General features: G+C 46.2%; 1 protein-coding gene across 7 annotated transcripts in view; it reads right to left on the bottom strand.

The window, feature by feature from the left end:
- Positions 1–7,624: 7,624 nt before the first annotated feature.
- Positions 7,625–27,985, bottom strand: part of RALGAPA1 (Ral GTPase activating protein catalytic subunit alpha 1) — a 623,631-nt gene continuing 603,270 nt past the window's right edge. For 6 of the 7 annotated variants that reach the window (XM_069209127.1, XM_069209123.1, XM_069209128.1 and 3 more), the window contains one exon: positions 7,625–9,913. In XM_069209127.1, coding sequence (XP_069065228.1) covers positions 9,768–9,913 — 146 coding nt within the window. In that variant the 3' untranslated portion in view covers positions 7,625–9,767. Of the gene's footprint in view, positions 9,914–26,311; positions 26,335–27,985 lie in introns of all 7 variants that reach the window. The other variant, XM_069209124.1, reaches the window with a different exon arrangement.

Here is a 27,985-nt window from a genome sequence, read left to right on the forward strand (position 1 = left end):
GGAGCATGGGAAGAAACTGTCTTCCCTTGTGTGTTGTGCCCAGAGTACCAAATAGAAAGTCTTCTTCTATGGGACCAGTACACATGTGCATGTGATAAAATGCAGCTGCTCAAGCTAGGATCTGCTGATATGAGCTGGAATCCTCAGGTGGTGAGGGTCTAGCTGGGTAGAGATCCGAATCATTAGGTGTAATGGGATCCGGATCATATGTATCCCATGGGTCTCGATCATCATCTCATGTCTCTCCTAAATCACAAGCCCCGCCAGGGGATGAATTAGGTGGTGTAAACCCTGAAGGAGGGAGAGATGGAGGAGGAGAAGGAGGTGGAGAGGAATGGGGAGAAGGCTGGGGAAGAGATGGAGCCTTGTCAGGCTGTTTTTGAGGCAGAGAGGAGTCAAGCGCCTCTTGAAAAGTCAAGTTCCTCCTTAAAGGGACAGGGGGTGATGTTCTAATACATCCTGTTCCCTCCTGAATCCGAAGTCGGCGCTATTGAGCATCCATAACTTCCAAAATTGGTTCCACCAGTGAATGGATGGTCAAAGACTGTCCGAAATCAACTGCAGTGTTTTTTAAACTTTTCGATTGCAAAGATTTGTGTTTGTGGGCTAATTTCAGCACCGTGAGTGAGGATAGCAGTTTTGTTGGCAGAAGCATCATGTGCAATCTGGTGGGTCAGTGGGGAGGTGGAGGTACGGGCACACCTGAGGTCGACGCCGACGATTTGTCTTTGGCTTTTTCCAGTGCCGAGCCAAAGGGCTCTGACCGTGGCCAGAAGGCAGTGACACACCGATGAGCTCTTTAGATGTAGTCTTTACCGGGGTCAAATGGGTCTTTTTACTCACGGTCTGCGCCTACTGCAACGGCTGATTTTCGATTTCAGATTGAACATCCAAGTCTCCGTTTTTGACGGAGAAGGCCTGTTTTTGTTGTGGCTCCTCCTGTGCATGCTCGTCGCCGAAGATACAGGGTGTGTCGTCTGGAGTCCAAGATGCCATTTACATCGGACGAGCTCTTCAGTGATAGAATTTTCTTTGACTAAAAGGGCATGTGTTACCAGCAGGAGGCAATGAGGCCCAGCAGCCTCAGCGTCAGTCTCACCGAAATCCAGGATAGAATCTGAAACATCGGAATCATAGCCCAAATATCCTGGACTTGCCATTCTGGAGGACAGGCCCAAAACTGTGCTTCATCCAATACGGCTCTGATGAGAGGGAGCTTCTGAGAGAGTCAGGTGTTACTTCAGCATATTGCTAGTGAACTCCGGCAAACTCCGGGGGTCTGACAGTCTGGAGGTGGAAGATGGCTGACTGTGGTGAGGGGTGATACTCCAAAACCAGTCCCAGGTTGCTGGCTTCCGATCCAGGGATGACCCAACTTGGCAGTTCGGCTGCACTGTTCCCTTGGGGAGCAGGGTCAAGACTGATTTGCATACGTATGGGTCCAACTGGGGTTACGTGGCGAGGAAAATAACGATGGATTAAACCCAACTCTGTGACTGGGGATGAGTGTTTGAAAAGTTTAAACACTCTGTCCATCATTTTATATTGGTTTTGCTATGTGGCAAGGGTATACCAAGACGTGGGTCCCTTGCTCGCTGCACCACTGGACTCAGTCTAGCATGGCTGATGATGGTTGATACCCCGAAACGAGTCCCAGGATGCTTGTTTCCGGTCCAGGGAGGACCTGGCATGGCAGTTCGGGCTGGACTGTTTCCATGGGGGGCAGGGTCAAGACTGATTTGCATATGGCTGGGTCTAAACTGGGGTGATGTGGCAAGCAAAATAACAATGGATTAAACCCAAATCTGTGACTGGGGATGAGTGCTTGAAAAGATTCAACATTCCGTACATCATTTTATTTTGATTTTGCCTGTAGTGAGCCCACCTTTAACAGCCAATTGTCGAGGGAGGGAAAGACTGGAATCCTTGACCTTTGCAGGTGAGCTGCAACCACCATCAACACTTTGGCAAACATCCGAGGGGTGCTGGTAAAGCCATATAACAACACAGCAAACTGATAATTGTTTGTGGCCCACCGTGAACCAAAGGTAACAACTGTGGGCAGGCAAGTCAGAAATATGAAAGTAGGCATCCTGCAAGTCGAGTGCTACCATCCAGACTCGAGGCAAGACAAAACCTGAGCTATCATGAGCATCTTGAATTTCTCCTTTTTCAGAAACTACTTGAATGGGAACAGGTCCAAAAGAGGGCGGAGGCCTCTGCCCTTCTTGGGCCCCAGAAAGTTGCGGACATAACAACCACAGCCTACTTCTGAAGCTGGCATTCTCTTCCTGAAGTTGGCATCCTAAACTTCCTGACAGAGAGGGAGAGGTGGTCCTGCGTGAGCCGGTCTGAAGATGGTGGCATGGATGGTGGGGTTTCTTGTAAACGGATGGAGGAATCCAGCTGAACAATTTGTAGTACCCACTTGTTCGATATTATGGACTGCCAGCGGGGCAGGTGATGTCAAATCCTGCCAATGGTTGCCTGTGATGGTAGGAGGGCAAACTAAAGTAGTTTTGAGGCTACAGCTGTGCTGGGGTGTGTGGGAATGGTGGACTTGGTAGACCTCTGGCTATGTGTCCCACCAGGCTTGTGGGAACTGCATTTGCAGCTATGAAAGGAGTGGGGAGCCTGTTGGCCTTGGTGGCCGGACAGGAGTGGAAATGGTTGGAAGCCTCTACCATAGTGACAGAAGGGAAAAAAGTCAGACTGGGGTTGGCATGCGGCCATGGAGAGGCCCAAGGCCCTGGCAGTGACCCAGCTGTCCTTAAAGCACTCCAGTAATCAATCTGCCTTGTTGCCGAAGAGGCGAGTGCCATCGAAGGGTATAATTCATAAGGGATGCCTGGACATCCCCCCAAAAAACAGATCTCAGCCAGGTGTGGTTTCAGAGAGCCACTGATGATGCCTAGCGAATTGGTTGTATCAAGTCCACAGAGAATGGTGAACTTTGCTGTGTCTCTGCTATCAGCAATAGCCAGTATCTGTATGGCTTGGGCGTCCTCCAAGACCATGGGCAGCACTTGCACATCTGAATACCAAATCATGTGAGTTTATCGGTGCTAAAAGCATGCAATGTTCATCAGCCGCAGTGCTTGGCTTGAGGAACAGAACATTCTCTTGACAAAGGTTTCAAGGCTCTTGGATTCCCCACCCAGTGGAGCGGCAGGTAATGCACCAGGGTTAATCTTGGATATTTGGGCAACCAGGCTCTCTGGAGTGGGATGCTGGGTGTGGAAAGCTGGGTACTCAGGAGCAGGGAGTATTGGTGGCAGTTGTACAGTGTACAGGCGCCACTGTGCTGGGCTTGGCCCAGGTTCTAAGCAGGATCTCAGTGAGGGCTTTGTAGAAAAGGAGGAGAGGTTCTCCGGGGACAACTCCTCGTTGAAGCACCTGTGTCAAGACATCCGTCTTGACTGCCACAGAGGACTATGTAAAGTCCAGGACCGCTGCCACCCTTCTCACCACCATAGCAAAAGCAGCCTTTTACTTCGTAGCCACACAAGGAGGAGAGTCCAAGCCAATGTCTGGGGAGTACCAGTTATCTTTGGCTTTATCAAGGAGCTTGCTGTAACAAGGAGTAACCATAAGGATCCTCAGTACCTCCCAAATCAAGCTTTTGTCCTGATGAAAAAAGAATGCCCTGGCTCAGAAGGTCGAGTTCTGGAAGGCACAGAAGACGACGTTGGGCGACTCTGATCTGGCTCCCTATCGGATTCAGGTATGATGATGATGTTGGCACTGCCGTGGATCTTTGGCACCAAAGGGAACGATGTCCCTGAAACAAGCTCTGTGGAAGGTTCAGTCTCCCCATCAGAATTGCTCTGGTTCCATAGGACCAGACTGGCACAAAGGGTGACCCACAACTGGAAATCCAGTGGGGCATCCACCACACCTAAGGGGCTGAAAGGCGCTATGGAGGGGTCAGTCCACACAAAAATGAGGGGCATGGCCTCATAAAATTCATGGAGTTGGTAGGGGATCGCACCAGCACTGGGATACTTTGGGAGGCACAGAGCAGACCCAAAAGCAAGCTCTGCGTACGTACGCAGCCTGCAGCAACGTCATTCTAGCACATCATCCAAAGATTTGGACTGGTGCTGTGAAGTGGAAAAGCGCTTCAACTTTTTACTTCTTGTCAGACTTAGCTGACAACTTTGAACGTGATGACAAGTATCTCTTACGACTCTGTGAAAGGGCCAGAGGCCTTCCTCGCGACTGGGACCTGGAGCGTTGTGGAGGTGACTGTGTCGGGCGAAAAGGAGCTTCAAAGAGTGCTATCTCAGCACCTTGTTGTTCATGGTGTGACAGTCCTCACAAGTCTTGGAATTGTGGTCCGGCTCCAAGCACCAAAGGCAAAACAGATGGGGGTCTGTCACAGGCATCCGTCTGTCACAGGAACCAGGGGGCTTAAACCCCACCATTTTTTCATGGGACTTCCTACAACACTGTTAGACAATTTCTTTTTTAAAAAGGGCTCAACAGAATGTCGAAAAAAGTCAGTCAAAACATGAGTGGAGTAGCTCTCTACAGATCAGCGATGACCTGCATGGAAAGTGATGTCAGCGCGCAGGGTGGTGCCTATGTAGGCACCACGCTTGTCACTCCCATCTCTGAGGACACCACCTATAGGTACACAGAGATACTGCTCGAAAAAGTTTGGGGGCAGTCTGACACCTGGGGAATATTCCAATATTCAAAGGTAAGAAATCTGCAGCTAGAAGTCTCTAGCGGATAAACCTGATACTTGCATGCCTAAAACCAAGGAGGCGATGCTGGATGAAACAGCTTCACTAGTGGGACTGCTAGAAGACAGACTGGAGTAGCCAGATTCTCCCTTTTACTTGCCCTTACTGTTTTTTTATCCAGGGATTAAGAGGAACAGAGGAGGTGGAACGCCAATCAGAGGCATCATGGATATATAGAGCGGAATGCAAGAGAGAAAGAAGGGTTTTCTTTTTAAGGGAGGAGCATGGTCAGGGCCAACAAGCCTACTGCTTTGCCTAACAGAAACCCCCTAAGGACAGAGGGGCGTACCTCAAAGTGTACACTAATGGAAAACAAGGACAGTCTGCCATAGGCAGGAAATAGCAATAGGCCTGTGCGCCAACATAAGGCGAAACGTGTATTGACTGACTCGCTGTAACAAAGTACGAGCCAACACCTGTTTGCAACAAAGCATGCATATGAAGTCAAAATATATATTATAAAACTTAGTTTCTGATCTTTAATTCTTGCATATGTTGTTTATATTATGTATTTCACGATTTTCTTGAGAACATATATGCTTGATCTTTTTGTTAAAGTTGCAAATGCATCCTTTCACTATACGTACAGCATTGTCTATGTTGTGTAAGGTGATGGGCTCCAAGCTGCAATGTGATCTGAGGACTGGTAGTCGTGCAGCATTTATGTCATCTTGGAGTTGAACCCAGACTGCTATTTTAATGACCTTACCAATGGATGACAGGTGAGCGACGACCAGTAGTGGGCGAGGTCATCAGGGTCTGGAGTAGGTTTCATTAGGAGTGGGAGGATCTGGCCATCTGGGAAGACGCCTTGAGTGAGGATGACATTGATAAAGGTAAGTAGGGGTAAAAGAGCATCTCCAGCGAGCCTTGATGAAGGATGATGGAAAAAAAAAAATCATCCTAGTCTGAAGTGGCTTTTAGGGATTGAGAGTGTCAGTCAGGTCTGGGAGAGCTAAGGCTTTGAGGGCTGACCATTGTGGGATTCTATGGGCATGGGTGGGTGTGATAGATGAGGCTTGGAATCACCAATGCACCGTTGGATCTTCTGTGTGTTTTCACTGAAGAAGGGGTTGATAGCGTTCACTTTTCTGTGGGGTGAGGAAGTTGTGTGTCTGGCAAGGGGTTGACGCAGTGCTTGATTGTCTTGAAGTGTTCTGTTTCTGCTGAAGGCTTCATTGATGGTGGTGGTATAGTACTTTGCTTTGGCTCTTGTGATGATCGTTTATTGTCAGCAAGTCTTTAGATACTAGGGTGTTGAAGATTTTGGCCGAAGTTGCGTGTTATAATTAAGACATGGACATTCACGAAGCTTTCCAAAAAGCTGCTGAAGTTGTTTAGAAGGGTGCTGGAATCAAACATGGAGTTGATGGGGTGAGAGATGAGCTGAAGCATAATGTTTATGTACAAGTCTTTGAAAGTTTGGTCTTCTCTTCGTTGTTGACCTTGGTGTGTTGGTGGTACACTGAGCAGGGAGATATGGATGACAGAATGGTCGGGGCAGTCAAGGGTGAGGGTGGTTTTCATTGGTTTGGTGTCTTGACAAAACACTGCACAGGGAAGGCATTCTGAAAGCCTACTGTTTGTCCTGTGTTGTTCTTCTTCATGTTAGGAGATACCTTATTTCAACTCAATAGTAATGTATGCGCCCTCATTTTAATTAGAATATGTGTCAAAACACAGTAGAATTTAATAATTTGAAACAGACAACTTGCCTATTTTGGTTTTATTGTACGCCAGTTACTTTGAGAAAACTTAATAAGGGGAGGGGGCAAGAGCTTTTCTTAATTTTAATTTAAGCTAAAACATCTGTCCAAAAGGAAAAACAAAACTTCAGCCAAGTTGGCTCTCTTTTTCCCACTAGTCCACCTTAATGTGTCACATCCTTGAACGCAGGTGCATTTGTTCCTTATTGCTTCCTTCTCTTGAGGGTGTCCCTTGTCAAGCCTGTTTCTCTGGAATGGCACCTCCAAAAGATAAACAAAAAAGAAAGTGGGTCTAAATTAGATTAAGAGGGATGCACCATCATCATCTTTGGTTGGATCCGGAAAGGGGGCGCCTAATTTTGGAAAGTATGCTTCGCCTCCTCCCTTTCAGCCCTGCTGGGGCTTGGGGGGCTAGTGCAGCCTGTGCACGTGCCTGGAGCTGGGGTTCCTTCCTCTCCGGCACCCTAAGGAGGTGGCCATCTTTCCCGGTCGTGGCTCCTTCCAGTAGCTCATTCAGTTCTCTTCTATAGGGCCCTCGCCACCTTCTCCGACATTTCTCTTCCTCGATTTCCATCTGTTCTGGGTCCACTCTTCCAGTCTAATCCTGGAAGTGATTTCCCAAAACCAAGTCTGTTCTCTGGGCATGGACCTCTTGGAAGGGTACGTTTCTCCCTTCTTATTCCTCTCACAGGTTTATCACCTGATGTACCTAAAATAAATAGCCCACTTTAGGTAACAAAGCTGTTCTTTCCGGTAGTGGACTGAACTAATTGATCAGACTAGTTTGAATGAACAAAAGGGGCCCTGAGTGGCTGAAGGCGTGGTAACCAAGGCATCCTCTTTCAATTGGTTTTGTGACCGCTGTACTGAGGCACCAGCATGTGGGCACCAAGGAGGGCAAGGAAGGGTTCCAGAGCAACTTCAAACTAACACCTCTTTTACTAAGGAGACTGCTTTAGTAACAGGTTAGAAGACAAGCATTCACCTGATTGCTGACCACCCCTGCGTCTGAGGAGAGCCCAGGCATCTCCCTTCTATATCAGATACCAAAATGGGAGACAGTCTAGACAGACGTGTAAATAAAATGTGGGCAGAACCCAGGGCTGCAGAGTCTGAGCTGAAGAGAAACTTGGCCTACATGCACATTAGTAAGCAGAACAGCAGGGATGTGGGAACACTTTTATTGGATATTAAATAATATGGTGTATCCACTTACACACCTGTAGATACCACATGAGTAGACAACAGAGATTTACAGTCCAAAGTTGACCCAAGAGGGTATGTTTACACATGCGACGTGTGACAATTCCATGACACCGAAGCCATGCCACATGTCCCAGGTTCCAGTGCCAGACCACATATACCACAGAAGGGCTTTCAAACACTGACAGGTCACCGACATCAGACCTCACGTAGTGAGCACTGCTTCCGGCACCATGTACCAGACATCACTGCCACGCCATACCTCATTAAATGTACTGACAGGTCGCTAATGCTGTGTAATGAGCTGCAAGCAGCAGAGCGCAACAGGCTCCTTTCCATGGGCAGAAATAACATCAGTGATGCCAGGACACACGTACCGGGCACCACAGACACACTAAGCAGATGCCAAAGACAAACAAATCCATGTATGGAGAGCCAACCATAGACAGCCTGCTTAAGCGTGACCTCCACACGCCCCAGACAAACAAAAGGCAGATGATAGACTCAGGCATACAGCAGACCTCTCTCAGAGAGCTCACTGGTCAGACAGACACACACTCACATGCACAGGGAAAAGATGCATGCGCCCACGTAGAGCAGGCAGGACCCTGCTCCCCACCCACACCGACACAGACACACACATTCCCCCCTCTTCCAATGAAGAACGGAAAATGTACAAGCAGCAAGGCAGTCGAAGACGGATACAATCATGCGTGTCAGAGGCAAACTGAGTCGCTTACTCTACGGAACAAGGGCCGGACATGTCGTCACACAATCAAATCAATGCCTGGTGGTCAGACACTGGAATGCGCTTTGGAATATCACTTTAAAAAAGAAAATGAAATATCTAAAAACATAAAATTAAATTATAAGAGCTTGGAGGAATCATGGAGAAGAGCCAGGGGATGGGGGTCTGAAATGTAACAGGACTGCGAAGCAGCAGGCATGTGTGAGACGAGGACAGAGCGGGAGTGCACGCCGTGTAGGCAGCGGGCCGCAGAGAGAACAGTAGGGAAGTGCAAGGGATCGGTGACAGTAAGAATGGAGGACCGCTGAGATGGGTGAGACTACACTGAATGTGTTAGGCACTACCCACACTGGGATGAGGGGGACGCAGAAGACCTCAAGGTATGCACCGTCTTGGCCGAGACTGAACATTGGGTCAGTGTGTGGAGAATGGGCAGGATCTTTGAGCCTGGGAAGTGAGGGACGCAAAGGACACTCAGAATGCGTGAGACACGAAGGAGGACACAAGATGCTTGGATGGCAGGATGTCTTACCAGAGACAACAGTGGAGTTCTACGATACTCCCACTGCACTGGGATCCAGGACACAGAGGTGACAGTGCTCTGCCCAGAGGGGATGTACTAGACGAAGACAACAAGTACATGACTATAGCAGGGTTGCGCGACAGAGGAAGGTGATGGGGCTTTAGAAACACATAAGGATCCAGCAGAACTTGCATATAATCCATGCCGGGGTTAGGTGGCAGCAGCATCTCTCTGGTAGGGTAGTGTCTGGAAGCTCTCACACCAAGGCTCTGGTGGTGAGGCAGGAAGTGACCAACACGTTGGCAGAGGGCTACAGGATCAGTGCGTGAGACGCTGCTACGGCCATGTCCGCTCTGTAGGTCCATCCATACACACGTCGTTGCCTTCTTGGTTGACATCCACAAAAATGGCCATACACCCTCCAAGACACGACATTTACAAATAATAAAAAAAAAAAAACAGATGGACACCATCTTTTTCAGGTCTCCGGGTGCAGCGGGACTCTGATCAAGCAAGTGACAGGCAACCGTGAGGGCAAGTAAAGTCCTGAGAGGCGGTGTGTCAAGTTCACTGGGACGAACCGCCAACACAAGCGGCTTCTTCCTATGCAATCATTTATTCAGCAATGAGAAATGAGCTTCTGAGTGCATTTAAAACAAAGAAACCTTCTAAAATATGACAGTATAAAAACTCCCAGTGCGATTGATAAGGTTCATACGTTATGACTCGTAGTGGCAGCAGTGGAAGCGTGTGTGGTGGCACACCTTGCGGGCGGGGGCTGCAGGAGTCAGTGCTACACAGGCAGGACCACGACAGCTGCTGTAACTGGCGGACCCTCAGGACTTGTTGGCAGAGCCAGAAGATCGACGCAGCTTCATGGACATCCGGCTCTTGCTGGCACGGGGAGACATTGGTGAGGCCAAGTCCGAGTTGTCTCCTTGGGCTGCTGACATCTCACCATGCTGGGCCTCAGTGAAGGAGCCTGCAAGAAGGAAAATACACAAAGTGAACCATAGTAGCTGTGCAGCCCTCGGGAGCATAAGCAGGGGTGCATGGTCACTGTTCTAGCCTGAGACGCATGCCTGGGTCGTGTACCCACTGCTTTCAGGCGGCTTCAACCAAAAGCAAGAGTTTCTGTAAAGTTTGCTAAGGGTATAACCAGTGCCAGAGGTCACACAACCAGCACTGGGGACATAATCCAGGGTCCACCAACAGGGTTTACACAGGGCCAAGGATCTTTGCATCAGCCTTACATGCACAACCTTTACTAGGCTGTTCCTGGAGGTTTGGATTCGATTTACCACATTTCATTATTTAGAACTTGGCGGACGGTTAACTCCGTCACTACGATGACAGATATCCTGTCGCTGAAATATAAATTCCGTTATACCCTATGGGATTTTTATTTCAGTGGAAGGGCTACCCGTCACCGTTGTGATGCAGTAACTCATCCGCCAAACTCTAAACCAGGCCCTTTGTCTCTGTTTACTTAACAATGGCTCTTGCACACCCTTAACTGGCATCATGGGGCAAGGTCACCTGTGCCTTTAGTGTCCTGTGACTTCTGAGGCTTTACGAAGTGTCATAAAAAGGTGCTTTGTAGCACACTGATGCTAAAGAGAAGACTGCATGTGCTTGTGTATGTTGCGGCAGAGTCTAGGAAGTGACATTTGACAGCTGACTCATTGAGGCCACAGCCAACCTTAACCTAAAGACCAGCCAACCTCCTACCTCTCAGGTCAAGACACCACCATTACATTGGAAAAATGACCACAATTGTAATGGACATTGGTGGACTCTTCATAACAAAGCAGTTTCAGGATTATACGCAGAGACAAACAGGCTAGGTTAGATTAAATGGGTTTACAGAGCGCAAAGTCCACAGAGAAGCTTGTGACAATACTGGAAGTCTGCCTACGGTGCAGAGATTTGGGGCTTCTCCGATAGTAGTAGAATAACTAAAATCGAGAATAGTTTTGCACGGGCCCTATGTGCATGCCCCATTAGCACCCCATTAACCCCCTTGTTTCTAGACTTGGGGTTTAAACGAATGGCCGACCTAATCACTTTACGACCTTTGCTGTACTGGGTGAGGCTATGGATAGTCCCAGAATTGGTCGTATATAAGTCCTCACTTCTAGAATTGTTAAAATGTTCTAATTCTACCTCCATCCCATGGATCAAACACGTATCTAGCTGGTTTTGTACATTAGGATTGAGAGACTTATGGGAGAACCCCCACCAACTTGAGAAGTCCCAAGTAAAAGCATTGAAGCGTGCTTACTGGCCCCATATACGGAACAACTATATCTCTCATAAACTTAATGGTCGTTTAACTAATCTCTTTATTGATTTTAAATGGTACCCAGAGTTCGAACTATACCTAGATTTAATTCCTGACCTACTAGGCAAAGGACTGTATGCCAGACTACGTTTTGGAACATTACCATTGATGACCCTGACGAGCAGATGGGGATCCAATACCACTTCTGACATTTGCCCTGTGTGTGGTAATTCCCCTGAAACAGTAGAACATTTTATGTTTTTCTGCCCTGCTTACTTAGTCCCAAGGTCCAAATGGATCTGTAAAATCTGTCGGGAACTGAAGATAAGAAAATGTGACCTAGCCTTGAGGATTTAAAAAAGTCACAACTCCAATGTGTTAATATACGCAGTAAGCAAGTTTTTAGCAGCGGCTTGGCGTATACGTAACTTTCATACAAACAATGATGTTAATTGATTTTAAGTTGGACAATCAGGGATTCTATTTTATTTTATTCTATTTTTAAACTTGGTTGATGGTAGCTTTGTACTGTTTTATTTATGATGATTGCTTATCTTTGTATTGTATTGCTTTGATGGTCTGCTGGCCGAATAAAGCTTATTGTGAAACACACTGGAAGTCTATGATTTCATGTCTCACTTTGCCCTACGTGTGCTCTCGGTGACGGAGACTTGGTGCAGCGAAGAAGATGGTCTTGTGCTCTGCAGATACTGTACTACAGAAAGGCACACAGATACAGTGTGGCCTAGTTATTTTTGTTTGCGGTCTCCTTGGCTTTACTATCCTGACACAAATGGGTACAGAGCCCAGGGTGCTGACACAGTCCACCCTTTTCTGAAGTTCTATGAACTAGGCTTACTATGCACAGCTCATGAAACCAAGCTAGATGTGTCTACAGGAGTCACGTTCGAACATCAATGGTGTTGGACCTGGCCCTTTTTACAGGGTCATCCCCAAACTTTTTGCCTTCCTCCTTCTATTTTGTCTGACCCCTTTTTGTTGAGGTTAGGACTCTGGGCACTTTATCACTGCTGACCAGTGCTACAGTGCATGTGCTCTCACTTCTAAACTTGGTATAATTGGCTTAAACCTAACTGGCTCATTAAATGTACCTGTAAGTCCCTTGTACAGTGGTATCTTTATACCCAGGGCCTGTAAATTAAATGCTACTAGTGGGCCTGCAGCGCTGCTTGCGCCACACACAGAAGTAGCCTTTCAAGTTTACTGCCACAGGGACCTGGCATCAAAATTCACTTGCCAGGCCTAGAACTCCCCTTTTACTACATATGTCACCCCTAAGGTAGGCCCTAGCTAGCCCACAGCGCAGGGTGCTGTGTATGTAAAAGGTAGGACATATGTCTTGATGTACTACATGTCCTGGTAACGACAAGCAGTCTATTTAGTTTCTCACTACTGTGAGCGCTGCTCCTCTCATAGGACTGCATTGGAAATGCCCTAACATATGTCTAAGTGGCATTGTCTGATCTATGAGGGGTAGTGCAGGCATGTTTGGTATAGTTGTAATGGTAATGAGTAATACTGCTCACTGGTGTAGGTGGATTTTTTTTTATTACACTACGCTTAGAAAGTGAGCATTTCTCTGTGCTTACGACTATGATGTTTAGCAGCTTGACTCCTATCCACATCTGGGGCAGAGTGACAGCCGGACTTTGTGCATACTTTTCAGACAGCCTGTACACAGGGAGGGTGGAGGTGTCACAAGAGGGCATCTGCATATTAAATGGTCTTTCTGGGCTGGGAGAGGTAGAGGTAGGACACACCTGCACCTGTTAAGGCTGTGCCTTGGCCTCACACAAAGGGCTCGTTTACCCCTGCTGATGTCTGGAGACAGTGCTGAAGGAGAAAGGGACATTCCTGGAACCAGTTAGTGCTGGTTGGAAGCCCCACCTCCCCTTTGTGGAGGCTGTGCAAAATTAGTACAGGTACAAAGGGCTGTCCCCCACAAGTTTAGAGAACCTTTGGAACTGGGACTGAACCTCTGTCAGAAGGACTCCTGGATAGCTCCAAAGGACTCATCTGGACAGCTATTCTGTTTGTTGCCCTGCTGCCTGGTATTTACTGGGTGGCACAAAGGACTCATCTGGATTGCTTTTCTGCGTGTTGCCCTGTCTGCCAGCTTCTCCCTGACTTGGGTTCCCCTGACCACTGCAGGACTGACAGGAGGAAGCACCCTTACCTGCCTTTAGGTGCGGGCCTATTTTGCCTGCAACCTGCCTGACCTTGTGTGCCCCAGTGTTTTCCCAGGAAGCCCACTACATGAAGGGTGCTGGTTTTGCTCCTGGTTTCTACAGACATAACGCCTGAGGAGCTCTTCATTTCCGGCCCTGGTGCAGAGGAGTGTGTGATGAGAGTGCTCCTGGTTTTACTATTCTCAGCGAGTGAAGAGCGCTTCATGGCCTTCTGAATCAGCGCGTGAACAGCACTTTGTTTTTGTCTATCTTGGGCACCGGAAAGCACCTCCGTGTCCCCGTGTGGGCTGTTCCCACCCCTACCTCCCTCCCCCCCTGCTGTAGGTAGAACAAAGAGGAGCTGCCAGCTGCCTCTAGGTGAGCTCGAGCGAAGCGCTCACCTGTTTGCCAAGCAATCACTGCTGCAGCCCAGGACAGTAGTTGGCGTGCTGGGGTTGCGCATTGTTTTGGGTGTGGGTGTGCTGGTCGAGGGAGCAGGAGCGGCCCCAGGACCGCATCGCCAGGCAGCAAGGAGGCACCTGGCATATCTGCTGGAGCGACTGTGACCTAGTCGAGGCTCTGGAGGGCCTACAGGGTTCTGGATATGCTGCTGGGGTTCGCGCAACCTGAAGGGAAACCCCCGCAGTGACCACCAATGATTTCCAATTATGCCATTGTGTCTTGCATAACCAGGATAATAAGCAAATCTCAGGCGTTGCTCTGGGAGTCTATGTCAGTAGGTCTTCCAGACATTTGCAATACTGATACATGACGTGTTGGGTCCAATGATGTTTTATGCAATACAGTTTTTTTTTTAAATAACTTGGGTTTCGTTTGTGGTGTATTTATTGTGTCACATGCATTATGTGTATTGTGCAAACACTTTACACATTGCCACTGGGACAGGCCTGACTGCTCTGTGCCAAGCTACCAAGGAGGTGAGCAAGGGTTATCTTGGGTGTTTAGCTCCCTCGCCCTGACTAGAGTGGTGGTCCCTGCCTGGCTTAGGTGCCTACCCTAGCCAACCAGGAGCCCCATTTCTAACAGATGGTCACTGAATTTACCATATCGCCCACTCCATATTGTTGACATCTTGTTTTTAATCTCCACACAAGAGTTCTCTGGCAGCTCATGATCAACCCACGAAAGATGAAGGAAACAACCTAAGACATCATTACGATCAGCCCTTTGGGCCTCAGCATTCTCCTTTCATATACATATGACGTCAGTATGTCCCCCAACGTAAGCCACAGAGCTTTAGGCACCTTTTCTATTGCTGCAGCAAAGTTGTGGAAGTCTTTTGCTTAAACTGAGGGAAGAACCTGTGCTGGTAAAGTCTAGGAAGCTGCTAAAACCCTGGCCATTTCCACTGTGCTCAGCTTTATGCCTTAGCGCTGTATCTGCAAATGTCTTGCAACTCAAGGACATTAGCTTTGATGTGCTCAGCACTAAGCTACCTGCGGGTGTTAATGTGCTTAATAAATATCTTTAAACAAACAATTTTCTTTCCAAATATGTATGGCATCAATATGTTCACCTGCCACAGAGCTTCAGGCAGTGCCATTCTCATTCCATAGAAGTGTGGCATCAATATGTTCACCAGCCACAGAAGTGTAAAAAGTGTGGGTGGGTAGGACACTTAGCCCTGGAGTGTAAACATTTGAAGAAATGCCCCAAGGCAATGAAGGGTAAAGTACTGCGTGTAAATGTGTGCGAAACAATCAAGTATCACAGCTGTGAGTGTAGCTGTGATGGAAGTGACAATAAAGGGGCCATCTTATCAGTAGCTGAGCCTGGTGTTTTAGAAGCTGAGGATGGACTGTAGAGCCCCCCCCCCGTGAACTCTCACCATTTTAGGTAAACACGTAAAGCTAATGACAGACATTGTTGCCAGATTTCGACATCCCTCACAAGCCCAGAGCTCCAAATCTCAACCCAAAACCAACCAAAGATTGCAACTCTCCAACTATGCAAAAATAGACTAACAGAACCATTTCAAACATAACTAGTTTCTATGCAATAAGCATATAGAGGGAAGAAGCTCACTGAGCACTTAAGCACTTCTGCAATCCTGTCCTTGTGTTGAAAATCAGTCCCACTGTGACCTTCTAACTGGCAGTTCTGCCACCAAAAAACCAAACCAAACCGCAGCGTTCATGAATAAACGCTACAAATCCAGATTATAGCCAGAGCGGGAATGTCACTTCTCTTTCAACAGTGCGCCTCCACAAACAGTACATGAAATAGATCTTCCACGATTCACACCATACAATGAAACTTTAAAATAAACCACCTCTGAGTGAAAGTAATGTCAGCACAACTCATTTGGCGAGGCTTGCATTTCACCTATGTGAATTTAGATCTTTGAACCAAAAGAAGAAGTTACTTACCTTTGGTAATGCATTATCTGGTAGAGACAGGGTCCAGCCGCAGGTTTCTTACTTTAGAATCTTCCCCGGGTGCAAGCCTGGATCCAGATTTTTTTTTCCCATAGTACGTCTGTAGAGGGCGCCACCCGACTCTGTATCAACGTTGTTCACCGGATGTGACGTCAGCGGAGTCCATGTAACCCCCTTGCAGACGTCAGTTACTTCCGTGACTATTTTCCACGCTCAAACCATGGAGCCACACATAGAAAGTGCCTATCGGAACAGTGTGCTTTGAACAAAAGACACCCTTGTGTCCCCTCAACAAAAAACAAATTGTGGAATTCTTAATTCTAGGTGTTTATTTCCATAATTAAATCTTCTGAGACAAAAGAGGACTCAGTTGCAGAGTGGGGAGCATAGGAGGGTCATGAGGGAATCCGTGGCTAGATCCGATCTCTACCAGATAATGTGTTACCGAAGGTAATTACCTTCTTCATCTGACAGAGACATCAGATTCCTTACTTTAAAATCAGACACCAAAGCATAGTAACCTGTAACAGAGAATGCGAACTGAGACCTTCAAAAAGTCTCTAAAAATCACAAAAATGGTCTAGAACAAGAGAAAAAGACTGGATTATCATAATAATTAAGGTGAGTAATAATATACTCAACTACATCAAAACCCTGTGGAAGGAACCACGTGAATAAAACCATACCACATGAAAAGCATGGGAATAAGCTGATCCATGTTAGTATGTCAAATGTGTGTCAGAAGTGACCCAACAACATTTAAAGTTTGTAACCAGAAGGAAAATGGTCTGGAACAAGAGGAATAGAGCATGCATTGAAGAATACCTATGAGGAACTACACCCTCGTTAGTAAAAGAACTGCGTAAAGGACCACAGTAACAAAGAGTCATGAAAACGTTGATAGCATGGAGATAGTATCGCCCACATCGATACTATTAAAAATGTGTCCCTAAAACAAAACTGGGCCAGAGTAAAGCCAACAGACTGGGCATTCATAATAATGTAGGCGAGCCTTAAGATATTTAGTGAGCGAAGACCCATGGAAGGGACTGCATACAAGGAGTCGGGAACATTCAAAAACATGGAAGAAGGAGAAGCCATCTTAACATGACCAATCTGTGCTAGAGGCGAACTAACAGGGTGGATATTAAAATACTCACTCTATTGAGGATAGGAACCCATGCATGAACACCGTATCAGGACCACGGCAATGATATTACAAAGATAAAGAAAATATGAGTTAAAAACTCTACTCACGACCGCAGGACAGTATTGCCAAATCAGGTAATGAATATAAACGTATATGTTCTTCAATGTGAATCGAAACTGCATGCTCTGCCCTGTTGGAACACAGAGCAGCATAACCTGTCATTGAGTAATACCTCTTACCATATAAAGGTACATCCTACCAGACCTACATGGTAAGACACAGGTAGAGTGTTTATCTCTTGCAGAAAAAGCAAACCATTGTCCTCTTTAGCAAGGAGTTAAAAGACAACAAATAGCAACATTTGGCATATAAATATACTTTCTCCCAGGACAGGTAGGTAGAGATGATAAAACATTTTCAAGGTAATATCAATATATACCTCCTGTCATAGGCATATAATACACATATACCTATGCAGTAACAAATGATTATATATATATATATATATATATATATATATATATATATATATATATATATGGAAAATGTCACTTACCCAGTGTACATCTGTTCGTGGCATTAGTCGCTGCAGATTCACATGCTGTGCACAGTCCGCCATCTGGTGTTGGGCTCGGAGTGTTACAAGTTGTTTTTCTTCGAAGAACTCTTTTCGAGTCACGAGACCGAGGGACTCCTCCCATTTCGACTCCATTGCGCATGGGCGTCGACTCCATCTTAGATTGTTTTGCCCGCAGAGGGTGAGGTAGGAGTTGTGTATGCTAATAATAGTGCCCATGCAATGGAGTGAATGCGTATGTACATAATAAAGTTTTAAGTAATATATTTACAAATATACAGATGTTCAAGATCTACTTCTAAACGGCTACAGGCTCCCGGGGAGGCGGGTGGGCGCATGTGAATCTGCAGCGACTGATGCCACGAACAGATGTACACTGGGTAAGTGACATTTTCCGTTCGATGGCATGTGTAGCTGCAGATACACATGCTGTGCATAGACTAGTAAGCAGTTATCTCCCCAAAAGCGGTGGTTCAGCCTGTAGGAGTTGAAGTAGTTTGAAATAATGTTCTTAGTACAGCCTGCCCTACTGTGGCTTGTTGTGCAGTTAACACATCTACACAGTAGTGCTTGGTAAATGTATGAGGCGTAGACCATGTTGCTGCCTTACATATTTCGTTCATTGGAATATTTCCTAGAAAGGCCATGGTAGCACCTTTCTTTCTGGTTGAGTGTGCCTTTGGTGTAATAGGCAGTTCTCTTTTAGCTTTAAGATAGCAGGTTTGAATGCACCTGACTATCCATCTAGCAATGCCTTGTTTTGAAATTGGATTTCCTGTATGAGGTTTTTGAAAGGCGATAAATAGTTGTTTTGTCTTTCGAATTAGTTTTGTCCTGTCAATGTAGTACATTAGTGCTCTTTTGATGTCTAATGTATGTAGTGCTCTTTCGGCTACAGAATCTGGCTGTGGGAAGAACACTGGTAATTCTACCGTTTGATTTAAGTGGAACGGTGAGATTACTTTTGGTAAACATTTAGGATTGGTCCGTAGAACAACTTTATTTTTGTGTATTTGAATAAATGGTTCTTGAATGGTAAATGCTTGAATTTCACTCACTCTTCTTAGAGATGTGATGGCAATTAAAAATGCAACTTTCCACGTTAAGTATTGCATTTCACAAGAGTGCATGGACTCAAAAGGTGGACCCATGAGTCGTGTTAGGACAATGTTGAGGTTCCATGAAGGAACTGGTGGTGTTCTTGGTGGTATAACTCTCTTTAGGCCTTCCATAAACGCCTTTATGACTGGTATCCTAAACAATGAAATTGAGTGCGTAATTTGTAGGTAAGCAGAAATTGCGGTAAGATGTATCTTTATTGAAGAGAAAGCTAGGTTAGATTTTTGCAAATGTAGTAAGTATCCTACTATTTCTTTTGCAGATGCGTGTAAAGGTTGAATTTGATTATTATGGCAGTAATAAACAAATCTTTTCCACTTATTTGCATAGCAGTGTCTAGTGGTAGGTTTTCTAGCTTGTTTTATGACCTCCATACATTCCTGTGTGAGGTCTAAGTGCCCGAATTCTAGGATTTCAGGAGCTAGATTCAACGATGCTGGATTTGGATGTCTGATCTGTTGTTTGAGTTGTGTTAACAGATCTGGTCTGCTGGGTAGTTTGACATGAGGTACTACTGACAGGTCTAGTAGTGTTGTGTACCAAGGTTGCCTTGCCCATGTTGGTGCTATTAGTATGAGTTTGAGTTTGTTTTGACTCAACCTGTTTACTAGATATGGAAGGAGAGGGAGAGGGGGGAAAAGCGTACGCAAATATCCCTGACCAGTTCATCCATAGAGCATTGCCTTGGGATTGATCTTGTGGGTACCTGGATGCGAAGTTTTGGCATTTTGAGTTTTCTTTTGTTGCAAACAGATCTATTTGAGGTGTTCCCCAAATTTGAAAGTAATTGTTTAGTATTTTGGGGTGAATTTCCCATTCGTGGGTTTGTTGGTGATCTCGAGAGAGATTGTCTGCCAACTGGTTCTGAATCCCTGGAATAAATTGTGCTATTAGGCGAATGTGGTTGTGAATCGCCCAATGCCATATTTTTTGTGTTAGGAGGCACAACTGTGTCGAGTGTGTCCCTCCTTGTTTGTTTAGATAATACATTGTTGTCATATTGTCTGTTTTGACAAGAATGTATTTGTGGGTTATTATGAATGATTTATGTGAAACTGCCTCTGATGTATGTCCCATTGTCCTTGGATGCTGTGTTGATTGAGGTGTGCTCCCCACCCTGTCATGGAAGCATCCGTCGTTATGACGTATTGTGGCACTGGGTCTTGGAAAGGCCGCCCTCGGTTTAAATTTGTACTGTTCCACCATAGAAGCGAGATGTATGTTTGGCGGTCTATCAACACCAGATCTAGAAGTTGACCCTGTGCTTGTGACCATTGTGATGCTAGGCACTGTTGTAAGGGCCGCATGTGCAATCTTGCGTTTGGGACAATGGCTATGCATGAGGACATCATGCCTAGGAGTTTCATTACCATTTTGACTTGTATCTTTTGTGTTGGATACATGGCCTGTATTATCTTATGAAATGTTTGAACCCTTTGTGGACTTGGAGTGGCAATCCCTTTTTCTGTGTTGATTGTCGCTCCTAAGTATTGCTGTTTTTGACACGGCAAAAGGTGTGACTTCGCGTAGTTGATGGAGAAACCTAGCCTGTGAAGGGTCTGTATGACATATTCTGTGTGTTTTGAACACTGTCTTAGCGTGTTGGTTTTGATTAACCAGTCGTCTAAGTACGGGAACACATGTATTTGCTGCCTTCTGATATGTGCAGCTACTACTGCCAGGCATTTTGTATAAACTCTTGGCGCAGTTGTTATTCCGAATAGCAACACTTTGAATTGGTAATGTATTCCTTGGAATACGAACCTTAGGTATTTCCTGTGTGAAGGATGTATTGGTATATGGAAATACGCATCTTTTAGGTCTAATGTTGTCATGTAATCTTGCTGTATGAGCAGTGGGATTACGTCTTGTAACGTGACCATGTGAAAGTGGTCTGATTTGATGTAGGTATTTAGTGTTCTGAGATCTAGTATTGGTCTCAGAGTTTTGTCCTTTTTGGGTATTAGAAAGTACAGTGAGTAAACTCCTGTGTTTTTTTGTAGATTTGGTACTAATTCTATTGCGTCCTTTTGTAGCAATGCTTGAACTTCTAGTCCTAGAAGATCTATATGTTGTTTTGACATATTGTGTGTTTTCGGTGGGACGTTTGGAGGGAATTGGAGAAATTCTATGCAATAACCATGCTGGATAATTGCTAAGACCCAAGTGTCTGTTGTTATTTCCTCCCAAAGTTTGTAAAATTGGCTTAGTCTTCCCCCCACAGGTGTTATGTGATGGGGTGGTGTGACTTGTGAGTCACTGTTTATTTTGAGGAGTTTTGGGGCCTTGGAATTTTCCTTGATTTCTTGGGAATTGGCCCTCTCTATATTGCCCCCGAAAACCTCCCCTCTGATATTGACCCTGGTAAGTAGGCCTTGTTTGTGAGGTTGTGGTTTCTGTGGGTTGACCTCGAAACCCTCCCCTAAAAGGTGTTTTTCGAAATGTGCCTCTGCTCTGCGGGGAGTAGAGTGCGCCCATGGCTTTGGCTGTATCGGTCTCTTTTTTGAGTTTCTCAATGGCAGTGTCAACCTCCGGCCCAAACAATTGCTGTTCATTAAATGGCATATTGAGCACAGCTTGTTGGATTTCCGGCTTGAACCCTGAAGGGCGCAGCCATGTGTGCCTTCGTATCGTGATTGCAGTGTTTATTGTCCTTGCAGCTGTATCTGCTGCATCCATGGAAGACCGTATCTGATTATTTGAGATACTTTGTCCCTCTTCTACCACCTGTTGCGCTCTTTTTTGGAACTCCTTGGGTAAGTGTTCGATGAAATGTTGCATTTCATCCCAATGAGCTCTGTCGTATCTTGCCAAAAGTGCTTGTGAATTGGCAATACGCCATTGATTTGCTGCTTGTGCTGCAACCCTTTTTCCTGCAGCATCAAATTTGCAGCTCTCTTTTTCTGGAGGTGGTGCGTCTCCTGAGGTATGAGAGTTGGCTCTCTTACGAGCTGCCCCGACAACTACTGAGTCTGGTGTTAGTTGTGTTGTAATATAGATTGGATCTGTTGGCGGTGGCTTGTACTTTTTCTCCACCCTTGGAGTTATGGCTCTGCCTTTAACTGGATCCTGAAATATTTGTTTTGAATGTCTTAGCATTCCTGGGAGCATGGGAAGGCTTTGGTACTGGCTATGGGTGGAGGATAGGGTGTTAAACAGAAAGTCATCCTCAATTGGTTCAGAATGTAAGGTGACGTTGTGAAATTCGGCTGCCCTTGCGACCACCTGTGTGTAGGATGTACTGTCCTCAGGTGGTGACGGTTTTGTGGGATAGGAGTCTGGGCTGTTGTCAGACACTGGAGCATCGTAAAGGTCCCATGCATCGGGATCATCCTGACTCATTGTAGTATGAGCTGGTGAGTGCATCAGTGGTGGAGTTGTTGCTGGTGATGCATGTATTGATGGTGGTGGAGACGGTGGTGGGGTTGTTTTCCTAGCCACTTTTGCCTGTGGTTGCTTGTCCTTTTGTTGAAAGGCAAGTTTCCTTTTTATTTTGATTGGGGGAAGAGTGGTTATCTTCCCTGTGTCCTCATGAATATGAAGCCTTCTTTGCGTGTAGTCAGGCTCTACAGCTTGAAGCTCCTCTCCAAATCTATGTAATTGGGAGGTTAATCCTTGTTCCTCTGTATAGGAACTAGTTTTCGGCTCCGAGGCTGGATGTTTCGGAACCGAAACCTTTTCGGAAGTCTTTTTAGGTTCCGAAGAAACCTTCTTTGTTTTCGGCGTGGTGTCTCGGTGCCGAAATTCTTCGGTGCCGCTGTCTCTGCCGAATTTTCTCGGAGCCGCTGTCTCGGCTCCGAGGTTGCTGTGTGGCGGTATCTCGACCGGAGTCGGACGACCTCGACACCAGCATGCCCTTTTTCGGTGCCTTGGATCGGTCACCTAGTTTTCGGGTTAAGCCATGGCCTGTTGGCGGTGGCGTCCCCTGGGCTTTTGTGGACTTCTCGTGAGTCTTGATTTTCGACGTCTTACTCACGGTTTGGGGTGTTTCTTCGGCGTCGAGTTCTTCCGAATCTGACTCGTGGATGGAGAAAGCTTCTTCTTCCTCCTCGAAACGTTCTTGACCTGTCGGCGTGGACGCCATTTGTAGTCTCCTGGCTCTTCGGTCTCTCAGCGTCTTCCTCGACCGAAACGTTCGACAGGCTTCACAAGTATCCTCCTTGTGCTCGGGGGACAAGCACAAGTTACAGACCAGATGCTGATCCGTATATGGATACTTGTTATGGCATTTTGGGCAGAAGCGGATAGGGGTCCGTTCCATCAGCCTTGAAGTCGCACGTGGCCGGGCCGACCAGGCCCCGACGGGGGATCGAAAAAACCCCGAAGGGCCACCGGAGCTCTTCACAATTCAGTGTCGATTAGTTCTAACTAACCCGATACCGAAGGCAAACAATACCGACAATTTTTTCCGAGATTCTAAATAACTTTCCGACCCGAAACACGGAGCGAAAAGGAACACGTCCGAACCCGATGGCGGAAAAAAAACAATCTAAGATGGAGTCGACGCCCATGCGCAATGGAGTCGAAATGGGAGGAGTCCCTCGGTCTCGTGACTCGAAAAGACTTCTTCGAAGAAAAACAACTTGTAACACTCCGAGCCCAACACCAGATGGCGGACTGTGCACAGCATGTGTATCTGCAGCTACACATGCCATCGAACATATATATATATACACACACATATATAGGGACCTTGGGAAAGTGGCATAAGCCAAGGTGAATATGCAACTCTTATGCTGCTTAAGACCCATCTACAGATGAACTTGAAAAGTTAATTATTATCAAAAACTTAAAACATTTACAAGATTCTTAAATAAAAAGAATCCATACAATTTTGTATATTCCGTCTTATGACAACACTTATTAAATTGAGAACCCAACCTACAACAAGTAGAGTCCGGTCACACTGAAAACAGCTGTACCCAGAAGAGACAGTAACACCTAAATACACAACAGATATAACTATCTTTATAGGGAAGAAAAATACCCTGAAGAAGGTAAAACCCTTCAGAAAAGTAGTAAATCTTTGAATGGAAACACAAAAGCGCAGAGCAACTCCTAAGTGTCACTAATATTACATATTATATACAAGAGAGTGAACAGAATCTACAGAGAGACACTTCTCAATGAAGACCCATGAGGGCCAGACATAAGCCAGGAAAAAGAAGAAGAATGTTCAAAGATCACGAACATACAAATATCTACACCAAAGTGTAGAAAATCCAACCAACTATGATGGCTCTCTAATATAAAACCTTTAGGACCACAACAAAAAGTCTTAAAAGTCCACAAGATGAATCTCTGGTTTCCAATGTATCAAATCTACCAAAAGTAGAAAACTGATACTACCAAATCACTGGTAAAGTACAACATACAAAACAAATCGTGCAGAACAACAGCAACCTTATCTGACAGTTCAAGAAAGACTCAGCCACTCTTAGTGCCGCATAATCCTTATACAGAACCCTAAGGTTGCCCATTAACAATTAGATGAAGCAGAAGAACTTCTTCACAACAACCCCATTTCTTAAATAATATACTAACACTTCTATGGAATTGTTAACATTACAAGTTCCCTATGAGGGATACTAGATCTTACGAATACAAGATCTCACCTTCTGCAGAGGGAGCAACTCTGGCCCACTCTCCCCCGCACCCCTCACACAGCTGGATGCTGTAGGACGGACCGCCACTCAGCCTGTCGCTTTGCTGTGCTGGCCTGCTGATTGCTGCTTCTATCCTGGGAGTGCAAGGACTGGACTTTGCTTTCTACATCCTGCTTTCAAAGGTTCTTCAAGGTCTTGGATTGAGCTTGCCTCCCGTTAAGTCTCAGAGGCATCAAATACTTCATCTGCCAGCACCTGGGTTCTCTTGCTGAAAGTCCAGACTTGCCAAGTGCTGCCACATCCAATTCCTTGACCCTTGGGAATGAGTTCTGGTGCAACCAAGAAGAAAGCAAGCATATCGACTTAAGAGCGATTTCGGAACTGGCACCACTGTCCGACTCCGCACCGCTGCATGCACTAGAGCGGCGGTCCCCACTGAGTGCAACAATCGTGACAGATGCCGCAGGCCTGTCGCCGCATCGCCTCAAAAGTTCCACCACAGTGTAAGTCCAGAGCACCGTGTCACCGACGTCCGTGGCAACGGCTCAGACTCCACGCTGCACCTGTGGTGTGATCACAACACAGCGAGGTTGGTGCCTCGTGTCTTGACTGACTGGTTTCATCGACCCAACCAGATTGCGACCTTCCCTGCAACCATAAGGAACCAATGCCTCACCTCCCCGTTAGCAGTAAGGAACCGACACAGCACTGGCTCCAGCAACATCTGTTTCCTCATTGTTTTTGAAGGTACTGTACCCAGGGTCCGTGTGACTCCATGACCGGCCCACTCCCCCTCACAGGTGGTGTCAGACTGTTGGGAATGACTCCGTCAAGATGTTGTGATAGCCCCAGTTGGAGCTATTGTATTTCTCAGCACTTTACTAAGATTTCATCTTTGATAATTCGTATCTTTAGTTGTGTATGTTCGATTTTGGTTGATTTGGTCTTGTTTTACTCAGATAAATATTGGCTATTTTTCTAATATAGTGGAGTACTTTTGGGGTGTTTTCACTGTCTTACTCTGTGTGTGTATAAGTGCTTTGCACATTGCCTCTGAGATAAGCCTGACTGCTCGTGCCAAGCTACCAAGGGGGTGAGCAGGGGTTATCTTAGCTGTGTGACTCCCTTATCCTGGACTAGAATGAGGGTCCCTACTTGGACAAGGTGCAAATCACTGCTAACTAGAGACCCCATTTCTAACAGACAGAAAAACCCTTCCATAAATCCACCTCTTGAGCTGAACTCTCAGTTCTCTTGGGTTTGATCAGGCAGGTGTGTTGGGACACTGCAGGTTGGATACAGGTGGAGGCCATCATGGAATTGGAATTTTCATCGGAGTATCCAGGGATATAAACAACTGGCTTTCACCTGTGATACACAACATTTACTTATCCCTTTTCTGATGTTTAGATTCACTTAGCACTGTTCCCAAAGGGTGGAATGGTTTCCTTGCTAGGCAGAAACCAATGATTCTGACACTGTGTGGGAAGCTAAGAAAGGGGGTTCAAAAACCATGGTACAGACGCAGTAAGGTCACAGAACTGCTCATTAGCCCCCAACTCCGGAGTCCACCGCAGGCCTGGCTCAATCCTGCTCGGTTCTTGGTGTGCACATGGTTTAATTCTGGAAATAATTATATTGCGCTCAATGGTGGTCAGAAATACAAACCTCTCGCACTCACTTTGAGGCAGCTGGAATTCTCTGGGTTGCCTTTTTATTTCAGTAGTTAGAACATTCAACTGTCCAATCAACATACATTCTAAGTGGCCTAAATCCATAACGATTAAGATGTTAAGTGCATGACAAAACATGAGAGACTGGCTCATCGCAAGACAACAGTAGAACTGTCTCTACGGTTAGTGTGACCAAAGGTCACCATGTTAGCACTTCATGCAGGTCTGGGTTAGTGAAGACTAACGTGAAAGTGAAACAGTGAGTGCGGCTCGCGTGACCGTGCCTGAGACTTTAGTAGAGTAAAGGAGGGCGAGTTACAGAATTTAGTACCCCCACAGAAAGACAGGAGAGGAGGCAAGGAAGCCAGCACTCTTGAACTTACCTTCAGAACAGGGACTTAGTGATCTAGAGAGGGAAAATGATAAAATACAGAGCAAGATCACACAATGCAAATGACAGACTGGCTAAAGCTGCGTCCCCTTTCAGACTTCAATGGTCAGAAGGAAATGCCCAATATTGCAGAACCACAGAAGTAGATTGTAATTGTAATTGTAAAAAGGAGCATCGGTCCATGTGCTGCCAGAGGGAGAAGTGTGAGGTGGGAGGACTGTGTATCATAGGAAATCAGTTACTTACCTGCAACTCCAGTTATACTGTGCGATGCATCGCACAGCCACATGATTAAATCACGTCCCGTTGTCAAGCTAGGAATCCCCGGTAACCTTGAATAGCAGCAAAGAGTGTTAGAATGGGCACATGCCCTGACAGTGTTCCTTTAGTAGCATAGTCACCTCATTTGAAGCAATGAGGTGAAGTGCCGGCTCTCCTACTCCCCCTAGAGGTCAGGGCTGCTCAGATTGCAAAGCACAAGTCTGAAAAGAGTAGGCAAAGAATGAGCCTTTAACAGGGGGCAGGGGCGCATATAAAACATACCAAAGCTGGAGAACTGGAGTTCCAGCTATGGAGCTCATTTCTTCTCCAGCACTGGATCTGTCATGTATTCACATGCTTGAATCAGAATAGCAAGCAGTACATAAGGATGATAAATATAAGAACGCGGGTAGCAAACACACCTTTACTGAAAGAGGTTTCGAAGGACTGCCATCACTGCTGTCCGCTTCTGCAATCGCATCGAGGCGGTAGTGCTTTGTGTTCTGTTATTCAGATTCGTAGAGAGCTCTATCACCCGGGAGTGGTGCTGAGCAAGTGCCTGCTCCTCTGGTGCGCGGAGAGTGCAGCGACGGGAGCCATGCCCCTGTGGAATGTGTCCTCACTCTTCCCTGGACCGGACGCTTGGCTTTGTTGTGGCAAAAGGTGATGCAGGCTGATCGCCAAGGTGCTATCCCATTTGGACAGGCGTTGACCCCTACCTAGTTGGGCAAAGACACAAACCGCTGGTCTGATGAAGGTATGTTCTTTGCTGTATTGATGTAAAGTTATATGCTTCTATGAAGATATCTAAGGAATACAATGATCTTTCTGCTGATGTTGGGTTTGAAAAGAATGATCGTAATATGGAAAGCTAATTCAAGGGAAAGTCAGTAGGAACCCTGGGTTGGTCCTCAGGATGGCTTTCTCTCTTGTGAATCGCAAAATCAGTTCCCTGACAATGAATGCTGGCATCTCTCCTACCCTACGTGCTGACTGACGCGCTAGGAGAAGGTTTTGGTTTTTCAAGATATGAACTTTAGATGCCTTTGTAAATCAGTTCAAAGGGAGGCTACCATTGACTCAGGACAAAATTAAGCTCCCATGACACCGGAGGGGCCGTGTAGATGGATGCACTCGAAAGAGTCCCTTCACAAATTGTTTTATGGTTCTCTAATAGAACAATGCGGCTGAGATGACTTCAGTTCTTCTAAAACTTGATATAGCACCAGATGGACTCGCAAAGATGGATTTTTAATACTTTAAACTATTTCGCTAGCTACAACAAGTATGGGAGTATTTGGTGGGTATGTATATACGATGAAACCTTGGCCTTTCCACTGAACACCTACATGCTTCCATTTGTCTTTTGAAGTCTTTGCAGCTGACGGAGCTCCTGCTAGGATGT

The sequence above is a fragment of the Pleurodeles waltl genome, chromosome 9, assembly GCF_031143425.1.
Source record: "Pleurodeles waltl isolate 20211129_DDA chromosome 9, aPleWal1.hap1.20221129, whole genome shotgun sequence".
Classification (NCBI taxonomy): Eukaryota; Metazoa; Chordata; class Amphibia; order Caudata; family Salamandridae; genus Pleurodeles; species Pleurodeles waltl.